This window comes from Hibiscus syriacus, unplaced genomic scaffold (genome assembly GCF_006381635.1).
Source record: "Hibiscus syriacus cultivar Baekdansim isolate YM2019G1 unplaced genomic scaffold, ASM638163v2 tig00110114_pilon, whole genome shotgun sequence".
Taxonomy (NCBI): domain Eukaryota; kingdom Viridiplantae; phylum Streptophyta; class Magnoliopsida; order Malvales; family Malvaceae; genus Hibiscus; species Hibiscus syriacus.
In genome coordinates, this window is record NW_024062594.1 from 2,623,905 (window position 1) to 2,650,016 (window position 26,112).

Genomic DNA, 26,112 nt, shown 5'->3' on the forward strand with positions numbered 1-26,112 from the left:
AGATTAGTTGCAGATCTACATAAAAAAATTGCTGCATCAAATGGAATGTCTGTAACAAGCTTCTCTAGAAGGCATGAAATGTTTCGTGTCACAGAGTTGCTGCGACCTCTTCAAGGGATTGAAGCTGTGTCGTTAAGAGTAAATCTAAGGGACAGAAAATGCGACTGCGGGTTTTTTCAAGCTCTGAAGTATCCATGCTCTCATGTGATAACAGCTTGCTCGCATACACGTCAAGACTATAACCATTTTGTGGATCCCGTCTACCAACTATCTGAAGTTTTTAAAGTATACAAATTTGAGTTTCCCCCCATAGGTAATGACAAAGACCCTGATGAGGTTCAAGATTGGCTTCCGATTGTACCAAATCTGAGTTTATTGAGGGAGCGTGGTCGTCCAAAATCCAATCAAATTCATTGCGATATGGATATTCGAGAAAGATCTAGACAAGACAGAAGATGTGGCCATTGTAGAAACCCGAGACACACTGGAAAAACATGTCCACTTCTGTTGTCATCAAGTAACAATTGATGAGGAAATGATGTATTTGTTTATCAAATAATAATTCTTGTATTTTAATTTGCATTTACTTCAAGTTAATGTCATTCGATAATCGCTGATGAAGATTAAAAAAATGAGCACAAACATTAAATTTTATCAAACTAATAACAATTTGGTATTTAAATACAAAAAACTTACAATAAGAATTAAATGGTAAATGATAACCAAATTATAATAACTGATATTAAATGGTAATAAACAAAATTAACTGAAATATTTTAAAAAAAGTCCAACAAATTTAACAAAATAAAGTAAGTATTAAATGAGAAATAATGAAAAATTACAATTAAACAAAATAAAGTAAATACAAATATAATAAAAAAATCTATCGATGTTTGCGTCGCGAATGTGTTCCGCAGGGCGGTGCCTGTCGGTCTCGAGGAGGATTTCTTTGTATCACTGGTTCTGACTCCTCGCTGTCATCATCGTCGTCGTCGTCGTCGTCCTGAGCAGGTACATTAGGTTGATGAGGAAATGATGACGATGAAGCACCTTCATAGAATAAGGACCCTGGAGGTGTATGACTGACTATCCCATTGGCCTAGGAAAACTGGGAAAACCCAGACATCGCTGAGTGTGAAAACTGTACAGGAGGTGTCTGTGCTGCGGCCATGGGTAATGAGGTTGAACCCGCTAAATATATAGCATATGAACCTCAAGTTGGATCTACAAACATAGACCCATAATAGCCTCTAGGAGGGGTCATCTGTGACGGTGGTAGCGACGGGGTCATAAAACCAGGTGAAGGCAGCGGCGACGACATCTAGTAATGGAAAGGCGATGGAGGCATCATATATGGTTGTGGCATCATAAATGGTTGTGGTGGCTGCTGTGAAGGTCTTGCTAGTGCAGCTGAGGATGAACCGGAAGCACCTGCTCTCCGTCCACGAGTCAGGGGACGATTGTGCTGTGTCGGTGAACGTCTCTGTCGACGTCGTGGAAAGGTCTGCCCTCGTGCATCCTCGGGAAGTATAAATGGTTTCCCGTTACTGTTGAACCACTCATAATAATCCTTAGCATACATCAAGAAGTCAGTAAAAATGGGCTTTCTACGTGGAAGGTGCCGTTGTCGATCCTCCCACAACACGACCCACTCATGATGCCTCACCAGCCAATCTGTATCTGTCTTGCCGCGTCTATCTAAGCTATACAACTCGTCCATATTGTGAGGTGCTTCCAGAATTGATTGAAAACAACCAAACTGACGAGCACGCGATCAGTGGAGTGCCACTCGACGGTCGCATAACAGATCAGAGGGACCATCGCCATCCAAACATCTGATGAACCCCACAACTCAGGTGGGATCACCGCCCTCACATCATCAGTATAATATGGCACCCATTCAAACTAAAACAAATAATATATAATTTTTATCAAAATAATAATCTAATTATATAATTATAATCTAAAATCGATTTTTAAACATTAAAATTCATACCCGTGTGCCAGTCTTCTGATCGATTAGCACCCCAATTTTTTCTAAATCATCAGGTAGCTCCTGATGATTTTTCCTATCAGTGGACCACCTATTCAAGGAAAAAAATTTATTATATGCTGTATACAATTATTAATATACAAAGTCAGTTTTATAATTACCTCAGAAGTAGTGAAAATACGAATGGGTTCTTCACAACGGGACATAAAAGGGGCAATCGATACCATGCCCAAGACTGCAGCAGTAGGAGACATCCGCCGATAGCATTACGCATGTAGTTAGTGGCTCCACACATCTCCCTGTACAACAAAGCCAAAACTGTCGAGCCCCAACTGAATGATCCGACGAGACGAAAGTCGCTAAGATGTCGCAACCACATGCAGTGAACTAGGTTGCGTGATTTGTCTGGCATCATCAACCCTCCTATCAACTGCAATATGCATGCTCGTGCATATATCTTAACCTCATCCTCAGAGGCGTCTGCGCTCAACTCCCGAAAATTGGCATCTAACCAATTTAACGGTATCCTACCTCCGATAAAACTTTCCGGGACACGTGCTAGATTATCCCGACACAAAGTAGTCCAAGAACCGGAAGCTATCCCTGATATCACATCTCCATCCACCAGAAGCCCCAGATGCATAGAAATATCCTCAAGCGTGATCGTACACTCTCCGTACGGAAGATGGAATGTGTGGGTCTCCGGCCTCCACTGCTCTACTAAGGCAGAAATAAGGTCTGATTCTATCTTACAGTGACCCTAATATCTACCTATGTAACCAAATCCAGCCTCTACTAAATACGGCAAGTCACGGCTAGGTATCACTAACTTAATATTCCTAATAAAAGGATCTAATACACGGTCCTTCTCCTAAAACTAAATAATTACAAAAATTAATTCTTACTCTAATAATCATGCATTAAATAAATCAACTAATTATTACTAATAATTTAAATTAAATTAAAACGTTAAAATGTTACCGTATCAGCAAAGTGTCCAGATATATGATTTCCATCCAAGCGAAGTAGACTGCCTTCCATTATATATCTGCAAAAGAATTATAGTAGTAAAATATTAAATAAAGTAAAATAATTAAATAAATTAAATACATAATATTAAAAATATTATAAAATATACCTTAAACAGAGAGAATATTTGAGAGAAATTGAGAGAATTGAGAGAATTTGGTGTGATGAAAGTGATAGAGGATTGGAGTATTTATAGGGAGGATTGGGGTGTGGACGGGTGGGTAATTAAAGGTATAGCGCGCCCCCTGTACCGCGCTATACCCCACATGTAAGATAACCAGGTATAGCGCGACCCCTGAGCCGCGCTATACCTCTACGTGGCGTATAACGCGGATCAGGGGCCGCGCTATACCTACGTATAACCCATGTCAGCGTATAACACGGGGAAGGGGGCGCGCTTTACTGCTACGGGTGTTAGATCGAAAAACATAATCTGACCGATATTATATCGGTAAATATACTGATCACCGGTGATTTTTCGAGAATTTCATCTCTTCATTTTCATTTAGAAAAACTTAAACCTCAAAAATTAGTTTCAAACACTTTAAATATGAAGATTAAATTAATCTTAAGTGAAATAAAAACTTTTAACTCTTAAAAAACCAACCCAACATGCATACGTAACTCATTATAAAATCCCTAAAATAATCTCATTTAAAAATAAAACATATATGCACGTTGAGTTAGTTTTCGCAATAACATTGTTTATCAAAATTAAAATAGATAACATAATTATTAAAAATCAATAATATTATTGAATAAAAACAAAAACATGTACCCTACATATTTTTTTAATTAAAATATGATTATACAATATTTAGTTTCTATTACCAAAAAATTATTAGCTGTAAACTTAGAGTGCCAAACAGCTAGGAGTTGGATAGTTGAGTCATGTGGCTGAGACTGTCATGTATTTATTATAGTAAAATTAATTAACTTTGACAGATGCATGGTTCCTGTTTGACCTACCGTTCAATCATGATTGAGATCAAATTTTTGGTTATGTTATATATAAAAGTTGATCTTTGTCCTACAGTAAAAATAAATATTTTATTTCCTATACAATATTTAAAATTTTTTTTTTTACTATAACAAGTGAGATTTTAATCACTATATATTTGAAAAATGAATATTTTAGTTCACAATTTTAAAGTATAATTGGTTTAAATATTTTTTGTTCAAAAGCCTTTAAAGTTTTTTTAATTTTAAAAATGAGTAAACTAATCTGTTTTGAGGAAAAGAAAGAGTATTGTTATGAAAAAATTCAAAAAACATTTTAATAGGGACCAATTTATTCGAGTTTAAGATCTAAAGGGATTTAAAGAATCTTTAAATTAAAATATTTTATTTATAAAAACTAATTTTAAAGTTTTAGATCAAAATATTAATTGTATAAATGTATAAAGGTTAATTTTCTTTTAAAATAAAAGCATTCAAATAAACTTTTTTTTAATAAATTCAAATAAACTTTTAAATATGATACAATCACTTCCAACAAACTTAAACAGTAAATTTGCCTTAAACAAAGAACATATAATATATAATCTTATCGGTAATTTTTATTAATAACGACAAAACATAAAATTACAAATAAAGAATCTACAGAAAAAGGTCAAAGAAAAAAAAATATTTCCCTAGTTAAAAAGGGTAAAACTTTCTATTCGGTCACTTCAACAATGATCGTATTTGTATTTTGATCATCTAATTATTTTGTTAAAATCATCACTACTATTGTACTTTAATTTTATTTTAATTATTGGGCATTAAAAATTAACATAAATAATAACATTATCTGATATAATAATAATTTTAATTATTATTAACATAAATAATAACATTATCTGATATAATAATAATTCATTAAGTATTAATTTTAAAATAATAACATTATCTGATATAATAATAATTTTAATTATTGGGCATTAAAATCATCACTACTATTGTACTTTAATTTTATTTTAATTATTGGGCATTAAAAATTAACATAAATAATAACATTATCTGATATAATAATAATTTTAATTATTATTAATTTAAAATAATTTTATTTTTAATTATTATTATTAATAATAACCTTAAGCATATTGTAACTTTGTAACAAATATCATAGTATATATTTAAACAAGTAAACATTATCTATCCATTGATTCATGAACTTAGGAGTTTGGAATTTGTTTTCTTGGAAGGTGACAACTCACATGGCCTAACCTTAAAACCATCCAAAACTAGCTAATTTACGAACTTTCGTGTATTATCACAAAGCACATGCAAATTGAACGTTGTCTAATTTTATATCACAAGAATTTGCTTTTCGGCTTTCCATAGCCATAAAATTAGTACAAAAACAATGTAATGCACTGTTTTTAATTATACTAATTCGGATCCAACGTCGCATATTCTATCAAATGTGCTCTCTCGGGTGATCCTCATCTCAATTTACAACTAACATCCTCCCTAACAACTAACAATGACTTGGAGTCGGTGGCCTTTAGTTCAGTATGTGTATGTGTCCACTCTGAAATATGTTTTTTTTTATCGATTAGTTATTTATTTTATTGATTGTGTCAATTCTAAAAATTTTATTTATATTCATCTTATATGAAAACTTTTATATTATTAATACACGTATGCATATCCTCAAAAATATTTTTAGATCGACTACTCCTTAGAATCACTCGCGAGTTGGGTACCTTTGATGAGTTTTAAAAAGAAAATTAAAGAGATATTATGATTAATTTAATTGGTGATTCATAGCTTAAAAGATTTATTTAATGAACCGGGCGGGAGTCATTGCCTGGTAGGTAGAAATGATTGAGCACGGGAGGGATCGGTGGATCGGTGGCAAGCTCGCAAATATTTAAAAAAATTAAATTATAATATATTTTTTACATTTTGTATTGATGATATATATATTTTTAAATTTTATAAGTTCGTCATCCTTTAAAATTTTAGAAGTTCGTCTTACAACATAAAATCTTACGTATGTACCTGACTGAAAGTGGTCAATGATAAAGAAAAGAGTTGAGAGAGAAAATGACAGGTCCGTAAATATTTTAAAGGTAAACATTCATATATATTAATCACGTAAAATTTTTGTATGAGATAAACAAATAAAATTTTAAGATTGAGAAGATCAATAAAATAAATAATTATTCAAAATAATTCAGATTTCAAAACGTATATTTATTCATTCACACGCTTTAATACATCTGTCACCGGAGAAAGAGCTCTATAAAAATGAAATCCTTAATTTTTTTTTCTAGGAATTATCTGATATGTAATTTCTTTTTATTAATGAAATGTAAAATGTAGGTTACATAAATATGTATATTTTAATACGATCTTTTCTATTTTAGACTTATAGTTTAAAATATTAAGGTTTATGATTTTTTAAGTTTTAAGTTTAGGTTTATTATATAATGTTTAGAATTTTGAGTTAAGATTTTAGAATTTAAAATTAAATAAGTAAGGTTTGATAAATTATAATTTATAGAATTATGTATAAAAAATATTATGTTTTTCTAGAGAACTCTTTTTTATAGAAAGAATGCGATATCATTTAGGATGACTTGAAAACTATAGAACCTTTTATTATCACCTGACATGCAAACTTCTGGTGAATTCCAATAAGATTTATATTATATATAATAGTATTAATTCATTCATCTAACATAAGATTTACATTTGTAAAATTTTAAATAAAAATAAGTATTTGATTTAAATTTGATAGGTTTTGATTTTTTCTATTTGATCATATATTTTGCTTTAAAAAATTTAAGTTCGAGTTGAGTCGAACTAGGTTTTTTTTAAGGGACGAGGTCAGGTTGAGTTCGAATTTAGGGTGAAAAGATTTGACCTGAAATAATATTATGATTACCCCTTATATACTTAGAGATAATTGTAATAATATCTCTATGTAGATTATTATTTTTAGAGTAAGCCCTTATTTTACCTAATAAAAACAAGGGTAAACTACATCGGATACCACGAAATTTTAGGCGTTGTATTGTTTATACCACTGAACTTTCAATTTTACTAATCATGGTACTGAACTTTAATTTTTGTTTCAATTTTACCACTGAATCGTTAAACCGTTAACGAAACAATAACGTGGCTGACAGTTGCCGATGCAGACACCTCACCAAAACGACATCATTTTGATTCTATTGTTAACGATTTAATAGCTCAGTGATGTAATTGAAACGAAAATCAAAGTTTAGTGCTATAATTGATAAAATTAAAAGTTTAATGCTATAAACAATACAACTTTTAAAGTTCGGTGGTATTTAGTGTAGTTTATATATATATATCAAATCAAGTGCAAATTTTTACCTTGAAAATCAAATCAAATTTAGAATTTGGTAAAATCCTCCAAAACATGGATCAAGTCATATACAAGTGAAAAGATTTAATTTTTAGATCAAATTCGAATGAAGAAAAAATCCAACTTGATCTTACCCATAACTATCCTAATTTTCAATTGAGTTGAGATACAACTATTATGGCCAGAACTTGAAATGCGAGTCCTACGTTAATTTGAGCCACAACTTTAATTCAAACCAGTTTGATGAAATGAAGCTGTGGAGATATGATATCATTAATTGTCAAACCATATATATACTTGAAATAGACCCAATTTTCTTTTCTTTTTTGGCGGTAGCAGTAGAATGTTTGAAACTGGTGGAGAATCCTCATTGAGATGGGGCATATGATCCAATAACACAAGCAGTGCGAGTGGTTTTGGGGTCCCAATGCTTTCATGCGTCCGAAGGAGAAAAGACATTGTGCGGACCAAATTTACCACTACCAAGTCCTAGATTGTACCCACTGCGACCGACACTGAAAGCGATTTCGCACTCAAATTATTTCACTAACAAGTCCTTTCGTTTATTAATGATTGAATGAAAGTTCTGGGCCTGGTCCAAGCATATTGTCTTATGAAACCAATAAGCAACTAAAATGTAAATTTGTACGTAAAACATTTATTATTAAGGATATTGTAAGAAAATAAATATATTATGTTTAAAATATATGGGCCTTGAAAAATGAATAAACCATCCCCTCTAACTCGGTAGCCCAACTCAGTTACACTTTACAAGTAGTGCTGCAAAAATGGCAGAAACGAAGCCTCGGATAACACTTTCACTCTCCTACTCACCGCAACTTCTATCCAGTATCCGAGAAAAGGAGAAAATAATGAGAGGGCGATCAATTCTCCGTCCATTTCTTCGTCAAGCTTTCAGTGTCGGCTCTGTTTCATAAGCATCAGCATCATCTTCTTCTTTTCGGATTTCAATTTCCCAATCTTATAAAACTAGCATTTCTCGAACACGAACTGGCGCTTGGTATATTTTGTTTATACTTTGTTAGATTTTTTCCCCTTTGTGAACATCGAAACAAAGAGTTTTTTTTTTCTTTCTTAAATGTAATTTGATTCTTTAATTTCAGTTCCAAAGAATGTTGCCCCCCTTAAGACGGAAGAAGAGTTCTACAGTGCAGCTAGCAAAATTGAAGGCCAATCCGTGCCGGCTGTTCTATATTTCACTGCAACATGGTGTGCTCCTTGTAAGATTTTCTGACTTCCATTATATTTTTTGTTTTGGTTTTCTAACATCAAAGGCATTGCCTTTGTTTCATTAATATTTGTTGTTTTCCATCTCTTTGCAGGCCGATTCATCGGTCCTCTCATGGTCGAGTTGGCTCAGAGAACTCCCGAAGTAACATTTTATAAGATAGATGCCGATGATGTCAAAAATTATATATATATATATATATTCGTTTATTGAATTTATTATCTTCATAATTTATTGGTTTTGATAACACGAACACGAACATGCCAAAATTTATATATATAACAGGTGAAAGTAAGAAATCGTACTGTTTAGAGGAGGAATTGATTATCGGACACCCCAATACATCACAATGTCCATAACCATGATAGAGGACTGTCAAGACGATATTTCGTCCGGCGAAAACAAGTGTCGTTGCTTTCTAAATCTTGTCTCGAAAAAGTAAGTGTGTAGCTTCTGGTATAAGATAAAACACAATTTGTAAAGTCGCCACCAATCATTTTATCGAGGTGTGATTGGTCACAAAAAATGCTATGTTATTTTAATAAAATTTATAAAAATAATATTAAAATAATACAAAAAGGGTATGCTTACCAGAAAATGAGTTCGGGAGTCGATTACGTGTTGGGAAGGATTAGCACCCCACAACGCCCAAAATTAATACATTTGTTTATTAATTAATGTCTTTGCAATAAATTAATAAATTTATATTTAATTTCAATTTATGATCTCATAAAAATAGTAAGGATATTATTTTATACCTACAAATCATTTAAAATACTTTCCTAATCAGTTAAGAAAATATTTTATGACTTATTGTATAAAATAATATAATCCAGTTACATATAATAATTTTAATGATTTAATCAAGAAAATATAAAAATTAAGGTTACTATTATAACTACTTAATATGCAAAGTACTATAGTTATAAATAATCCTCTAATAATATGAAAATATTAAAATTAAGATAATAAAATACATATTTCAAGAAAAAAATAAAAAATAAAACATTATAATTAATTAATTAAAAAAACGTGGGATTAAATTAAAAATGGCAAAACATGAGCAAAAGTTAGTGGAATGTATTTTAAAATATAACACCATAAAACACGAACATAAACGAACACGAACATAAACGAACAAAATTTTTTTTGTTCATGTTCGTTCATTAAGGAATATAGTTTGTTCATGTTCGTTCATTTAATAAATAAACGAACATAAACGAACACGAACATAAATGAACACGAACATAAACGTTGGAGACCCTACCTTCCATTGTTCTTTCATGAAAAATAGTCGACAATGCAAATCAACTAAATCTACAGTGATAAATAGCGTAAGAGCTGATTAGCAGTGATGAAATATTTGAAGATATCAGATATTTCGATCGATCTTTTAAAGATATTAAATGATTCACACGACTTTAATTTAATACTATAACATTTATCTTAGTGGTCAATGATTACATATGAACAATCATTTTCCACTACGTTATTTTAATAAATTGGTCGGCTTAAAGTTTTGTGACATCAATGTCAGACTTTAGTGAGATTTGTTAATAATGGTCCTTTCCATTGGCAAAGTAGAAAATTTAACAACATGAAGATTTCGAACGGTACAAATTGGACTACAAGGCAACAACATAGATCCGAAATCCCTCCGATGCTACATATCTAACTGATATTATTACTAAACCACCATTCAAAATTTTAACGTACCTAAAGTCTACTCCACAACTAAAGGTCACACAAGAACTATGAAAACAAAAGTTCATTGTCAAAGTGTATTTTCTACTTATTAATAGGTTCTTCCTGGAAAACCCATTACTTCCGCTATTACATTTTTTTCAGAAATTGCATAGAAACATTTGTTTTGTTTTCTGGCAAATTCTATATATTTTTCTCTTTATTGATGCTCATATACTTCCGGTTGTTACCTTTATCTTCTCATCTATTTCTAGAAAGAAGTATGATGTTTTCTTGAGTTTTTGATGCAGGGGGATTCGAGATAGATGATGTTGAGCTGTCAGATTGTACCTTGATGGTGCTGAGATACCATGAGTTGGCAGATCAGCGCTAAGGCGGGAGTTAATTGTGATATGTTCCTCATTGGGGCTGTTTTGAGTGTGTTTCAGTCTTTTGGTCTTAACTTTGACTACGGGTGTCGGAATCGCACATAAGACCCCAATTCGGAAAGCCTATTTCAACACACAAGCTGACCACATTGAGCATGGCTCTATATGGCCTTTTTTTTACCTCAAATTCTGCTGTTTTCCCTCCGAATCACTAGTTTTATTTATTTATTACTATTTATGGTAATATTTGGCTTGTCAATTAGGAAGTCATTTTAAATCCGATTTGGGCTGGATTTTTTGGAGATTGCATATTTATTTTGAATTTTAATTTAGAGTGATTTTCGAGATTTTGCTATTTTTGAAAAAATTCGGATAAACACGATTTTTGGCTATAACAGTCCGGCTTGTGGACTGATTTTCGCATTGTTTGATTTTATAATATTCTATTAAACCCTAGAGACTCTTTTATCTGGTTTTGGGCTAATTTTCTCCTGTGAATCATCTGTTGGAACTAGCCTGCAGGATAATCGCTATCCTGTCCGGCGTCAGTTTTAGATGTGAAGATACCCACAATAACTTTACATATCAACTATTAAGCCAAATAAAACAGAGGAAGAGATGAAAACATACATGTAAAACTTCAGATTGCACTATAATATAACTAGTTTTTGAAGCTTTCACCGATTGTCTCCACTCTCCAGTGAACACTAGGGTTTGGGAAAAAAGGAGAAAAATGAATATAGGTGCGAGGTGCCTCACGGGTTAACATATTGGATTTAATCTCCAAATAAAATTGAGTTAATTATGGAGTTGATCATCAGAATATCATATTAATTAATATTTTTAAGATACTTACAAATTGGTCACCAAAATTGATTTAAGAAGATTGGGTTAAACATAAACGAACGAACATAAACGAACATAACCGAACGTTCACGAACGAGACCTATGTTCGTGTTCGTTCATTTAATTAAACGAACACAAAATATTGTTCATGTTCGTTCATTTAATAAATAAACGCACATAAATGAACTTCCCGCCGCACGGTTCATGAATGATTCGTTGAACGTTCAGTTCATTTACAGGCCTAGTTCTGGAACGGTTTTGTAACTGACGTTTATTGCGTTCGTCCCATAGGATATAGATAAGAGCAGAGAAAGCAAGCTTCATGATGGAAGTAAGGATTTTCCCTTCCAAGTGGGATAGGCCCACATTAAAAGAGCATCCCAAGAGCTAATATTAAAGTTAAGGCCAGCATGAGAGAAGACAGAATGCCATAGTTGATTAGCCATAGGACATTGGAAAAACAGGTGCTCCCTTATTTCAACCAGGTTATCACAAAAATTGCATTTACAGTCAGAGATTAGACCCATTCGAAAGAGTCTAACTTTCGTAGGGAGACGATCAACAGTGCCATCCAAGTAATCAAGCTATATTTGGGGATATGAAGAGGAAACCAGATGATTTTCTGCCAAGGGACATGAGGACGTCTTTCACCTAATGCATCCCAGATATCCTTTACTTTAACAGATCCAGCAGTAAGTATGGGAAAGGCCTTAGATCGAAGTTTCAAAATGCGCCTTAGGCTCCAGCTATAATTAGGGTGAAAATCAACGTTCCAGAACTCATTGTCCTTTTGTTTTTTGTTTCAATGTAGCCCTGAATCAAACAGAAAATTGCTCACCGTTCTGTGTCCGCACTGGAAAACTCAAAACATGCTATCGAACTAATACCAACATGGCAACACAAGATGATGCTCAGCACATATAGGGAAATAGAACATACAAAAGAGTTTTGAATGTGTGCATTTTTTTTATTACATATTCGTATCCAACACTCATCTACATCCGGATAACATAGAAGATAACAAAACAAATGCCAGATTAACTATGAAAATCATTAAACAGATGGAGAAAGAGAAAGCCAAATGTACTTTAGCTCTAAGCTCATCTGCAAAAACTTTCTGAGATCTCTCCCTTGGAGACTTCTTCCCGGACCTCAGCCAAGCACTGTGAATTAGAGGAACAAGCATATCCCGTCACCAGGAATTCCTGCAATAAAAAAAAAGGAGGGGAAACCCGATAATCATTATGGATGAATTAATCACAGCAAAGATTTCAAACAATTGTAACTAAAATTTGCACTCAGTTTGTGCAACAGAGAGAAAAATACCATTCCTAACCTCCTGTTTAGGCATTGTTTTCTCTTTTGTTTCTTTAATCGAATTTAGCAAGAAACGTCGACAGCTCAGCCTATTGACGAATTTCTCATCCAAAGAACAAGCTTTACCAATGAACAAGAATTCAGACGGAGATTGAAAGCACAAAGAGCAAATTTAACGGAACATTTCTCAAGTACGTTGGCCAATGTCAGTGTATACAATTCCAATTCAAACGAATAATTATAATTCTTTTTAGTTTCATATTTTTCTCAAGTTCGTTGCTCAATGGGTCCTTCCAATGGTAATTTCTTTTTGCAGGATATGAAGAGTTGGCAGTTCGATAACCTTGACACCTTGAAGCACTCGCAAGAATCAGTCACGTTTTTTGCTGCAACTATTTGGAGGCTGTAGGCTGTTCGTTGTAGAAGAATTTTTTAACCAGATGATCCTTTCCAAGATGTCTTTGGTCTATGGCGAAACATCTTGTCTACTACAAAGGAGGTCCTAATGACACATAAGAAAGCTACTTGTGTGCTTACTCACCAGTTTAACGTGGTGTGGAAAGCTCCAAGGAATGAGAGATTAAAATTAAACACCGGTGCCAGCTAGGGAAATCCAGGTACATCGGGAGGGGGTAGTATTTTGCGATGCGATACAAGAGCTTGGGTTTTGGGGTTCTCGGCACAGTTGTGTATTTGTTCTAGTGCGGTGGCTGAGTTTCACGCTATTAGAATTGAGTTATCTATTGCCTGGGAACATGGTTTCCGAGCCATTGAGTGTGAGGTTGATGCTCGGGTGGCTTTAAACCTGATTGAAGTTGCCGATGTTTTCATGCACCCTTTGGGAACTATTATTGCAGATATTCGGAGTTTCAAAGATCGTAATTGGATCCTCAGTTTTCACCATATCTACTGAGAAGGAAATTTTTGTGGTGATACGCTCTCGAAGATGGGATGTCTTCTTGAAGAGGAGTTTGTTATTTTCGACAATCCGCCGACAGAAGTGCTTCCTTTTTTGAACACTGATCACATGAACGTTTCCATCGCGAGAGGTTTCGCCGTCAACTAGTCTCACTCTTTTATTTTCCCCATGTAACCAAAAAAAGAAGAAGGAAGAATGTCTGGTACGTGGCGATGACCCGTTTCGCCACGTAGGAAAGTACTAACAATGGTGGGACCACTAGTTTACAAGTGCTTATAACCGTTGACTATTAATTCCGCTAAATTTCATAACTGCCGTTCATGTCACCGCGACTTTAGCGTAATACTAAAGAAACAGAAACGGAACGGCAGACATCAATTTTGTGGTAGGATTCCTTTTTTAAATTAGATATTTGAATTTATATATAATATAAATAAATTCTTTCTTTTATTAATTAGTTAATTAATTAATTTTCTAGGGGAATTTCTTGTTGATTATCGAGTCTTGTTGATCAGGATCGAACTGCAAGCACTAGAATGAATTGCAGACGACGTCCATTGCACACTTGGGGAGTGTCTGCCATTGCTCTCTCTCACAAAGCTTACATGAAAACTCAAGATTTGAAGGAACCGATTGCTTTAATGGCGATAGGGCTTCTATCGTTAACAGCATATATGGTTTACTGTATCCTCCATTGCATGCAACGTTTCTGGTTGGCCGTCTTCTTCTTCGTCGATGATTGTATCTTGGCACTTGAAAATATGGTCGAGACCCTTTTCCCGTCATCAAAGCACGTTTTCGACAAGGTCGACGCCGCCGTTGAAATCATCGAGGCTCTCCCTGGGAAATTTGATGATATTTTAAACGAATTCCAGGTGAAATCAAGCAAGTTCCGTTTCTGGATTGGGGATTATGTCTTGCAATCTCATGGTTGAAGCTCTTGATATCGATGTTAACTCGTTGGGGCTATGAAAACATCAAGGAAAAAGAGATCGTCTTTGGTACAGCTTATAATGGGGCCATCAATGGCCGCGCATCAGACGTGGAAACCGATCACGATGAAGAAAAACTCTCCAAAGTATCAGAAGCAGAAATTGATCATAATATAGCAAAGGTCCTCACAAAATCACCTAGTGTTGGTTGCATATCGGAAGCGAAAACTGATCGTAACAAAATAAACCTCCCCAAAGAATTCATTAATGTTGGCGTGGTATCAGAAGTAGCCGGTGAACCGCTTAATGTTAGCTGCGAATCAGAAGCGAAAATTGATTATATCGAAGAAAAGATTTCAACAAATTCACTTGCTGACCGTGTATCAAAAGCAGAAACTGATCACAACGAAGCAAAACTCTTCACACAATCCCTTAATGTTAGTTGTGTAACAAAAACAGAAACTGAAAATACGGAAGCAAAGTTTCCCATAGAATACCTTGATGTTGGTCACATGTCAAAAGTGGAAACTAACCACAACGAAGCAAAGCTCTCCACACAATCCCTTAATGTCGGTTGTGTATCAGAAGAGAAAATCGATCATATTGAACCAAATCTCCCTACAAAATCACTTGTTGATCGGATACCAAAATTAAAAGCTGGTCGCAGCAAAGTAGAGCTCCTCATACAATCCTTTAATGTTGGTCGTGTACCAGAAGTGGAAATTGATCATATTGAAGCAAAGTTTCCCATAGAATCTCCAAATGTTGGTCGAGTGTCAGAAATGGAAAATGGTCACAATGAAACAAAGCTCCCCACGCAACCTCATAATGTCGATTGTGTATCAGAAGCAGAAACTGGTCACAACAAAGTAAAACTCCCTACACAATCCTTTAATGTTGGTCGATTACCAGAAGTGGAAATTGATCATACCGAAGCAAAATTTCCCATAGAATCCCTGAATGTTGGTCATGTGTCAGAAATGGAAACTGATCATAGCGAAATAAAGCTCTCCACAGAATCCCTTAATGTTGATTGTGCATCAGAAACGAAAATTCATCCTATTGAACCAAAGCTCCCTACAAAATCACTTGTTGGTCGTGTATCAGAAGCAGAAATCGATCACAACAAAGTAAAGCACCCTACACAATCCTTTAATGTTGGTCGTGTATCAGAAGTGGACATTGATCATATTGAAGAAAAGTTCCCCATAGAATCCATTAATGTTGATCAAGTGTTAGAAGCAGAAACTGATCACAACGAAGAAAAGCTCCCCACACAACCCTTAATGTCGGTTGTGTATCAGAAGCGAAAATTGATCATACTGAACCAAAACTCCCTACAAAATCACTTGTTGATCCTGTATCAAAAGAAGAGACTGGTCACATCGAAGTAAAACTCCCCATACAATCCTTAAATGTTGATCGTGTATCAGAAGCAGAAACTAAAAGCGAAGCAAAGCTCCCCACACAAATCGTTAATAAAGGTAGCTGTGTATCAAATGCAGAAATTGATCATACTGAAGCAAAGCTCCCCATAGAATTCCTTAATGTCGATCATGTGTCAGTAGTGGAAATTGATCACAATGAAGCTAAGCTCCCGACACAATCCCTTAATCTAGGTTGTGTATCAGAATCGAAAATTGATCATTTCAAAGCAAAGCTCCTTACAAAATCAGTTGTTGGTCGCGTATCAGAAGCAGAAACTGGTCAAAGAGAAACAAAGTTCCCCACACAATCCCTTAATGTCGATTGTGTATCAGTAGCAGAAATTTATCATATCGAAGCAAAGCTCCCTACAGAATCACTTGTTGGTCGTGTATCAGAAGTTGAAACTGGTCAAAGCGAAACAAAGCTCCCCACACAATCTCTTAATTTTAGTTGTGTATCAAAAGAGAAAACTGATCACACAAAAGTAAAGCTGCCAATAACATCCCTTAATTTTGGCCAGGATTCAGAAGCAAAAATTGATCACATTGAAGCAAAACTCCCCACTCAATCCCTCAATGTTGGTTGTGTATCAGAAGCAGAAATTGAACATACCGTAACAAAGCTCCCCATGAAAACCCTTAATTTTGGCCACATATCAGAAGCAAAAACTCATCACAATGAAGTAAAGCTTGGTCACATATCAAAAGCAGACACTGATCACAACAAAGTAAAGCTCCCTAAAGTATCTCTTAATTTTGGCCATGCACCAAAAGCAAAAATTGATCCCTACGAAGCAAAGCCCCCCTTAGAAACCCTTAATGTTGGCTATAGAAATGATGAAAAGATTAAAAAACCAGAAAATAGAGCAGACACAAAGGTTGGTGAGAAGGCTAATTCAAGTACTGTAAAAGGAATGTTATTCAAAGGAACGTACAAGGATGTATTGAAATCGAAAACATCGTACATGGATGCATTACAATCGAAAGGAACGGATACTGACATAACAAAATCAACAGAATCGAATAAAGACGCCTCGAAATCGACAGAATCGTATATGAACATATTAAAACCGACGGGATCGTATAAGGATGTATTAGAGAGGGGAAGTAGAGAAAATATTGTAGAAAAGAAAACGATGAAAACAATGAAAAAGGTGGGAAGCCAACCGATAATGATGTTGTGAAGATGAATGACAGTGAAAGAGATGGGGTTGCAGCTGAAGATCAATGATTATTTGGATGGTTTTTTTATGATTTGTCCTGTAAAAAACCGCCATTTAAGCTCACTCCAAGTTTTTGTTTCATTTTGTATACATTTTTGCATAATTGTTAGAGTATATAGCCTGGTTGCAGCTGCTTTTCTATATTATGTAAAGTTATGTTACTCAGAGTTTTCAGTTTTTTTCACAAAAATTGTTTGGAAACTTGTATATATCCGACATACATTCGAATATAACAGTAAATATATGATTTTTTTTCAAATATAAAAAAAATAATATTGACACTTAGCTTTTTCTAATGTAACACTACTCCGCATCTGTATTTACCTTAAAGAAATGCCTTTTACACTGTAAAATGAGAAAATTCCACATCTAGACCGTAGGGGTAAAGTGTATGGCACCAAACTTACATTGTCGGACTATTTACATGTTTTTATAGGTAAAACATGAGGCCATTATCCCATCTAAAGTGGATATTTAATGCATTAATAGTATATAACTGGCTTAAGATAAAAAAATTGTCTAAATTATATTTTTTTATTTAGTGTCTAATTTTTTCGATCAATTTAAGTGTATAACGTTATCATTTAAGTGCCTCGACCGTCACAACCATTAAAAAATTGTTAACTGACACATGTTACATTTATGAAATTTTTATTTAAAATAAAAAAAAAACTTAAAATTATAAATTTATTTTAAAAAACCCTAATTTTTTCTTAAATCTTAAAAAAACCTAAAAACTTTGAAAATCCTAATTCTAAACTCATATACCCACGACCGCCACCCTCCTTTGTCGTCGTTGCTTGCCCTTTGTCGGCGCTATGGATGATGGTTGTTCGGACACCCATTGTTTGCCCTTTACTAATTGATCGCCCTTAGCCTCTAACGCGGCAGCAACCTCCAACATCGGCAACAACCACTTACATTTGTATTTTATTCTCGGACTAGATTAGGAGGATTCGACTTTTAACTAGGATTCGACCTGCAACATGTCGGCAAGGTGGCGGCGGTGTCAGCTGACAAGGGAGGGTAAAGGGGAAAGAAATTTGGGTTAGGGATTTGGATTTTTTTCTGGTAATTTTAAAGAAATTAGAGTTTTTAAATAAATATAATAATATTTTTTAAGAAAAATGAAAATAATTTTTTAAAAAAATTATAAATGTGACATGTGTTAATTAACAATTTTTTTAACGACTTTGATAGCCGATGTACCTAGATAATAATATTAATAATATTAGATACTTAAATTGACGAAAAGAAAAGTTATGCACCTAAATATAGAAAAAGATATAGCTTAAACACCTTTTTTTTATATTATTCCTATAAAATTCTATATAGTTTTTGTGATTTTTCCCTTCTTATCATAGTGTTTACTGAGATCGATACCGAATCACACCTTCTTGTAGGACTATTTAACTATAATTCCCATCTTGGATAGAAAAAATTACAAGGCATGCAACAACTTGTTCTTAATTTGAGCCTATAAATAAAAGTTTTTCATTTCTAAGAAAAAAAAAATAGTCAGAACAATTTCTCTCTTACCTCTTCTTATCCCTTAGGGAAAATTTCTTTCATCTTTTTGGAGTACTATTTTCCTATGGTCGGTAAGGGTAAAAATGGCAAAGGAAGCAGCCCGTGGATTGGCCTATCTCCATGAATACAGTCCGAGAAAATTTGTTCATGGAGACATCAACCATCAACATCCTCCTCGACAACGGATTCCAGCCTTACATCTCTGATATCGGCCTCAACAGGCTCATTACCATCATCGGAAACAACCCTGATTCTTCATCCGACGATTTATAGGCAGACTCACTTATAAATCGATCCGATCGGAATATACTTACAGTCAGGGATGGACACAGGCAGGGTGAAAGCGGCGGTCACCCTTTGAAAATTTTAAATTTCTATAAAATTTAGATTTTTTCTTTGTATTTTCTAATGAAAATACATTTTTACCCTCCTACATTTTATAAGTCGCCTCTTAAATAAAATTTTAGGTCCGTTCGTGCCAACATGTATCAAGCACCGGAGGCTCGAGTTCCCGGCAGCCTAGCGACCCAAAAATGGGATGTCTTTTCGTTCATAGTCGTATTGCTTGAGATGTTAACGGGAAAGTCTCCGGAGCTATCGCCAATCACTTAGACTTCCCTCGAGGTCCCGGACCTCGTGAGGTGGGGGAAGAAAGGTTTCGAAGAAGTCTTTGTCTAACATGGTTGATCCCATCCCATGTTACGAGAAGTGCATCATAAAACCCCTAATTTTGAGACTTTGTAAGAATTGTTTGGTTGGGATTAGTGACTCCAAAACATACTAGTAGCAAAGTTCTCATTTCCCAGTTTAGCTTAGAGGAAGCAAACATGGGTTAGAGGAAGTAAGGGGATGGGTGCTTGAGCATGGTCCCTGTCATATTCAAAATAAGTCGTTGATTGTTTGCAAATGGAAACTAGACATTCCACACTCGAATTTAGTGTGGATAGGTTTTGGAAAATAAATGGTGGAAATGCTTAGTCCAAGTAGTAGAATAATTATGAAAATGTGGCTTTTATGGAGTGTTATCAATTTGTTTAAAGTAGTTGAAACCACTGAGCAAAGCATAACATGTAGGTTTTTGCTTGAAGGAAAATACATGTTTCTTCACTGCTATCGCTGTATATGGTAGAAATGAAAAAAAGCAACATTACATAGAGATAGATCTGTAACTCCAAATACAGATGACATTCTGTTTTTCTTGATTCCCTTAGCTGCAGTTTTGTTCAGCGGTGGCTTCTTCTTCGGAACCACCTAAAATGTACACCGTCAGTACATAAAATTATACGCAAACAACAAATATAGAGTCTCAAAAATTACTTCCTGGTGGTTTCCGCGCAGCTTTCCGTTTGCTGTAGGCTTTCTTCACAGCTTCCTGAAAACGAAAAATGTGTATTCTTTAAAGATAAGAGTAAATGCAAGCTATATATATATAAAGATATAAGAGAGAGAGAGAGATGTACGAATGTAGCTTGATATTGCTGCTTGGTTAAAGTGAGCGGCTCAGGCATATCCAAATATGGATATGCTTCTTCATCATCATCATCAAGCGGTGGAGAGGGTTCCCTTTCCATTGATCTTCTTCTCTTTCCAAATATGAAAAAAAAACAGCAGGGAAAAGAAGAAGCTTTGCTTTTGACATGGAATTGTGCTTGTGCTTTTAAAACGAAGAGAAGAAGAAACAGACAAAGGAGGAATGCAGCCACAGGCACCATGAACGACTCGGTTGTTACATTCGTCACTTGTTTCTACACGGAGTTGGAGAAAACAGAGAGAGAGTGAGATCTGAATTAAACCCTCCATTTCTAATCAATCATTCCAGATTTTGAAACAGAAGGTTTCGAATCTCCATTACTGACACATCTTCTCTTCTTTGAACGGTATTACAACTTTATCTGAAATGGAACGTTATTTCTTTTACAAATAAGGTTAAAACTCTTTGAATGAAGACAACTTTAGCTCACGCATAACATACACGCCTAGAGCAATGCCAAATTTAAATTATTATTAAATTATTTGATTTTACCTATATAATTAGAGTGAAATTAAAATGAGATTTAATTTTGCCTTTATATGCCAAAAATGAATGGTAATCGGAATATATGAACCTATATTTAAGTATATGTTAAAAATTACACATTCTATATTGGTCAGGTTCAATTTGGATTTGTTCGTCGTCAAGACAATAATATTCGTTATTTTATCAACGATAAAAAGAATTTGTTTTATATACTCAACAAAATATTCGTTATTTTATAAACGTAAAAATGAATTTGTTTATACACTTGACAAAATATTCTTATTTTATCAATGACAACATAATTTATTTTTATATTTTATAAAATGCTCGTTTTTTTCATTAATTTAACAGAAGCATTTGTTCACATACTCGAAAAGAAATCATTTTTTTTTTTCATTAACGACAAAATAATTTGTCACTCTTATGTACGATAGAAGAATTCGTTTATGTACTCGATGAAACGTTGGTTATTTATATAATAACATATATAGTATATAATGTTTTAATTCATTCAAGCGTTATGCAAGTAAATTATTTTTGTGGGATTTAAAAAAGTAAATTTTTAAATGGTAAATTTCATCGTTCACTTTTTTCTCTCTTATTTTGATCACTAAATTTTTTTTAAAAATAATTTATTCATTTAACTTTCGATTTACTCTTATTTTGGTCACTCCGGTGTTACATACTTAACAACTTTATGACTGAACATTTTTCTTTCATAATTTTTAAAATGATCTTAAATTTTCTTCATTTTTTTTTGAAAAAACATCTAGTTTCGAATTCTCTTTGATTTCTCGATGATGAAGCATCTTCTTCCAAATCTTAATAGTGCAAGGGTGGAGGAGGAAGTAAATTGTATATTTTGATTCCACGTTAATTGGATGGTGAGTATTATAGATCAGATTGGTTTAGGGTTTCATGAATTTTGAGTTTAAGAATGAGCTTTATGAGTTTTAAAATGGTTTATGTAAAATTTAAATTGTTAGAGTCGTAGGCAACAATTAGATGAGTTCGTCGATATCTTAATGGTTGAAGAAGATGCCGAAAAATGGTAATCGCAACGCTGATGTGAGACAAGGATGAAATTGTAAAATTTTCATCTTTGGAGGGAGAAAATGAAATCAAAAAGAAAAAAAAAAGGAAAATGACATGATTGACCGTCTACATCACATAAGTACACACGATTATCATGTCACCATTTCATTTATGATTTAACATTCGAGTGATTAGAATAATAGTAAATCAAAAATTTAATGAGTACATTGAAAAATTTATATTTTAGTGAATTAAATAAGAGTGAGAATAAAGTTTATAACTTAACCTTTTCTCAAATATTTACATTTTAAAGGAAAAAATGGATTGACGTGGCACAACATGGTTTGTTGGATGAAGCAGTTCAAGCTTTTACCTTGTTTTGGTTTTGACTCATGCTCAATTTATGGAAAGTCTAATATGTGTATCCTTATTAAGGAAAGACGTTATTAAAATTTTTATTATTTTTTTAATATTTTAATAAAAATTACATAAAACATTATTATTTCTACAGAAATATTATTATTGGATGTTTTACTAGAAATGTTTAATATATCCAGTAAAACACTAATCAAAATATTATTTTTTCTATCGAAAATGTTAATATTTGACACTTAACCAAAAATATTATAAAAATTAATGTTTTATATAAAAAAATATTTTAAATAATTTTTTTAACAAATATATTAAAAAAATATTAATATTTCTGGTCCACTTAACACTGTATTAAGGTTATAGTTAGAACTACCCAATTTATAACTCCCAAAATTTCCGAATACTCAGTAACATCAAATTCCGTACCTCCTCTGTCTTTCTATACAAATTCTATTTTGATTTCGATCCAGAGCCCATCTTGTTTTTCCTATTGGGCATTTGAAGTGGGAAAATCAATCAATCCAAGGAGGATCTCTGAACCATGGTAAGAAAAACCCTAACATTCTAATTACCCCATTTTGAGAGATCGCTTTCTCTTCTTTTAATTTTTCGAGATCAGTAGAAAGTTAACGTATTTATGATGTGTGATTTCAGTCGGCACTCTTCAATTTCCATTCATTCTTAACAGTAGTGCTTTTGGGCATCTGCACCTGCACGTACTTGAAGATGCAGTTTCCGGCAATTCTTGAACAGAGAACTGGGTACATCCTCTCGCTCTCTTTATAAGTTTTCTTCCTTTTTATTTCTTCAATTGTTGTGGAATAATTCTCGTTGCTATATCTGTAGTTGACTTAGAGCTTACATTTTGTCTAATGATTACTGATTTTGGTAATTGAATGTTAGATTTGTGGCTTCATAATCATTTAGTCAGTTTCATAGCGTTTCTATAGCTGTTTTAGCTCTTAAATTTGAAATAACTTCCTTTGAACTGGAAGAATTCGAGACTGGATGTTGGGGCGGTTGCTATTATAGCCTAGGTGTATGTGTTTATCTCATGCAGTTTTTTCTTGGAGTTCGTATGGATGTTTTAGCTTTGTAATTTGGAATAATTACATTTGAACTAAAACTATTTGATATGGGGGATGTTGGGGCAGTTGATATTTTAACCAACCGTCGCATAAAAAAGAGAAAGAGAAAGGAAAACAGATGATCTCATTAGTCTATTTTAGATTTTTGCCATCTCTCATCTTTGAACATTCAAAATTACTTTATCTTATGTCTTAATATTGATGTAATTTTGCAAATTAAATCGACTGTTTTGGGTGTTACTGGCAAGGCAACAAATATAGCACAGTGATATAGTTGTAAGTTTCATGACTCGGGTTAATCTTGGTCCTCCTTGTCTTTTCTCTTTTGTGTCTATATTGGTTTATGGTACTGTTTATATGCCTAGGATTTATAGGTAGTGTTGAGCGTTTGATCGAGTCGAGTAAATTTTTTTTGAGTTATTCAAGTTGACAAACCCTATTTTGTAACTCAAACTTTATTTGAAATTTTTTTGAGTTGAATTGTTCGAGTTTCTGTTTAAATTTAATTGTAAATGTTTATAATATTATGATATTATAATACTATTTGATTCCAATTTAAACGGTTTTCTATAACCATATAAAATACATATATATTTTTCATATGTGATATACATATATCATACATAGTTGAGGAACTTGGCCCAAGCTTGAAAACCAATCTACTAATTACTAAAAATTTGGAGTTATTTGAGTTATTATTCGAGTTCTATTTTATATCTCGACTCGAATTGAAATTTTTCGAGTCAAGTCGAGTTTATAAAATTACGAGCTGAATCAATTCGAATCGAGTCGAAAAGATTGGTTTTTTGAGTCAAGTCGAGTTTTGCTCGTCCTGCTCTACTTTGGCATCACAATTCATTTGTAGGAAATGGTGAGAATTGGAGCTAATATGGTATATGCTTGTATGACAGGTTCCGTGGCTTCTTTTGGAAGGCAGCCAGAATAGGTATTGAAAATATGGAATAATCGTGCTTGCATTATCCCCCTTGTGAATCTTCTTTGGACATATAACGTGAATCTAAAACGATGTTGGAAATAAGACTAAAAGTGAAAGACAAAAAAATCGAGATCTATCATTTTTTAATAAAGGAACTACATAGCATAGAGAACTTGTGTTTTATTTTGTATCTAAAATCTCATAAACTCATGAGCTGGTATTGGACTGCGATGATATTCTGAAATGGGTGTTTAGATCAGTTATTTTAGCTTAAGAATAAGAATCTGAGTTTGATGCTCCGTCCACATATTAGCTGTTTATACCAACTAAAATGTCATTGACTTCTGAGTTTACTGCATCAATTGGTGTTGAATGAACAATGATTGTTATAACAGTTTATATGAGATTTTATTTGCTGGAAATATGTAATGAGAGAAGTTGTCTCCTGTGCTATTTATCTAATAGGGTTGCAGTTGCAACCTGCCATTTTATTTCAAGAACATGTATGTGCAAATGCGCATGTTAATGTAAACGTTTGGCCACCAAATATCTCATTTATACCTCACAATTTTTTGCATAAAACAAAGATGTATTTTACATTTCCTGACCATTATATTAGTAAAGTTGCATCACAAGTGTTTTTTTAGTAGTTTGTGTCCCAACCATAATAATTAGACGTATATTTTGGATTCAATTAGTGAATCAAAATGATAAGGAATTTTAGTGGAACCATTTTGGAACTACCCTTTTATTAGCAATGCATTACAATCTGAGGGACTAAACCAGTATATATCTTGAATCAGGTGAACGGTTAAGTCCCTGGGTGGCTGTGGGTTGCTTCACAATGGGTGTCTCAATAATATTTTTCTGAAGAAGGAGCACGCCGTCAAGTTGTTCCGGAGAGGGATCCAGTCTTCGCCATGTGAGCAAATCTGCCTTTTGTTGAAATTTAACTTGTTTGGATGATGGAAAGAGTTTTGATAACACTGTTGGAAAAACTATATAAAAACTTATTTCAAAAGTACCTTAGCATATTCTTTGGCTGATTGTTGCTTATTGAATATTTTTCCGTGCACATTGTCTTCTAACGTTACATGTGGTGTAACTAAAGCTTATGGTGAATAGACTACTGCAATTGCCTAATTCGTTTCCTTTTTGTTTATAGTCAATCACTCAAACCTACTTTTCTTCCTTCATCTTCCGACTCTTTTACTGAAACCCTTCCATTGCTGATTGTAATTTCAGTTCACTTGTATTTGGAAGAACATATTTCGAATTCATTGAACGACCTTAGTGGTAAAAGGGAGTGTTGTTCTACCAAGAGGTTTCGAGTTCGAACAGTTACGTTTGTAGGATGCCTTTGTGATCAGAAAAATCTGAACAAATAATATCTTGTCATCTCAAACTAATAATAATAAAAAAAGAGAACAGATTTCGTGTGGAGGGTGAATGGTAATGCATTTCATGAACCTCACTGGTGGGTAACTATCTTCACAAGATTTTTTTTTCACAGGAAGTAGGAATTTTGTTGGCTTAATATCTATTTTGACACCTATATTATAGGTAAATTCTCAATATGGCTCTTTTATTAATTTCCATTCAATTTAGCCCATCTATTTTCATTCTATTTATCACTTTAATTCCTTAACCATTATTTTTAAAAAAAATTGATACGATCCAATAAGATGATATATGTTAAAAATAGTTATTTTTTTAATTCTAAGAACAGTGAAAAGTCTATAAAAATTCTAAAGATGTCACAATTATTTGATAATATATACAATTATATATATATATATATA

General features: G+C 33.4%; 2 protein-coding genes across 2 annotated transcripts; both read left to right on the forward strand.

Annotated features, from left to right (window-relative positions):
- Window positions 1-13,776: 13,776 nt before the first annotated feature.
- On the forward strand, window positions 13,777-14,684 carry LOC120215149. The gene is made up of 2 exons (XM_039212902.1): window positions 13,777-13,863; window positions 14,265-14,684. Exons 1-2 carry the CDS (start codon window positions 13,777-13,779, stop codon window positions 14,682-14,684), a joined length of 507 nt encoding a protein of 168 aa, XP_039068833.1.
- An 8,003-nt stretch (window positions 14,685-22,687) lies between these two features.
- Window positions 22,688-25,464, forward strand: LOC120215325 (protein kish-like). The gene is made up of 4 exons (XM_039213040.1): window positions 22,688-22,829; window positions 22,940-23,046; window positions 24,285-24,319; window positions 25,114-25,464. Exons 1-4 carry the CDS (start codon window positions 22,827-22,829, stop codon window positions 25,179-25,181), a joined length of 213 nt encoding a protein of 70 aa, XP_039068971.1. The 5' UTR covers window positions 22,688-22,826; the 3' UTR covers window positions 25,182-25,464.
- Window positions 25,465-26,112: the final 648 nt, after the last annotated feature.

Bases quoted from the DNA above. Each gene is read 5' to 3' on its own strand.
- LOC120215149 (XM_039212902.1), top strand. From the start codon at position 13,777: ATGGGATGTCTTCTTGAAGAGGAGTTTGTTATTTTCGACAATCCGCCG. The intron at 13,864-14,264 runs GTTTCCATCGCG...CTTGTTGATCAG, and splicing joins TGAACACTGATCACATGAAC to GATCGAACTGCAAGCACTAG.
- LOC120215325 (XM_039213040.1), top strand. The intron at 23,047-24,284 runs GTACATCCTCTC...CTTGTATGACAG, and splicing joins ATTCTTGAACAGAGAACTGG to GTTCCGTGGCTTCTTTTGGA. The intron at 24,320-25,113 runs GTATTGAAAATA...ATCTTGAATCAG, and splicing joins TTGGAAGGCAGCCAGAATAG to GTGAACGGTTAAGTCCCTGG.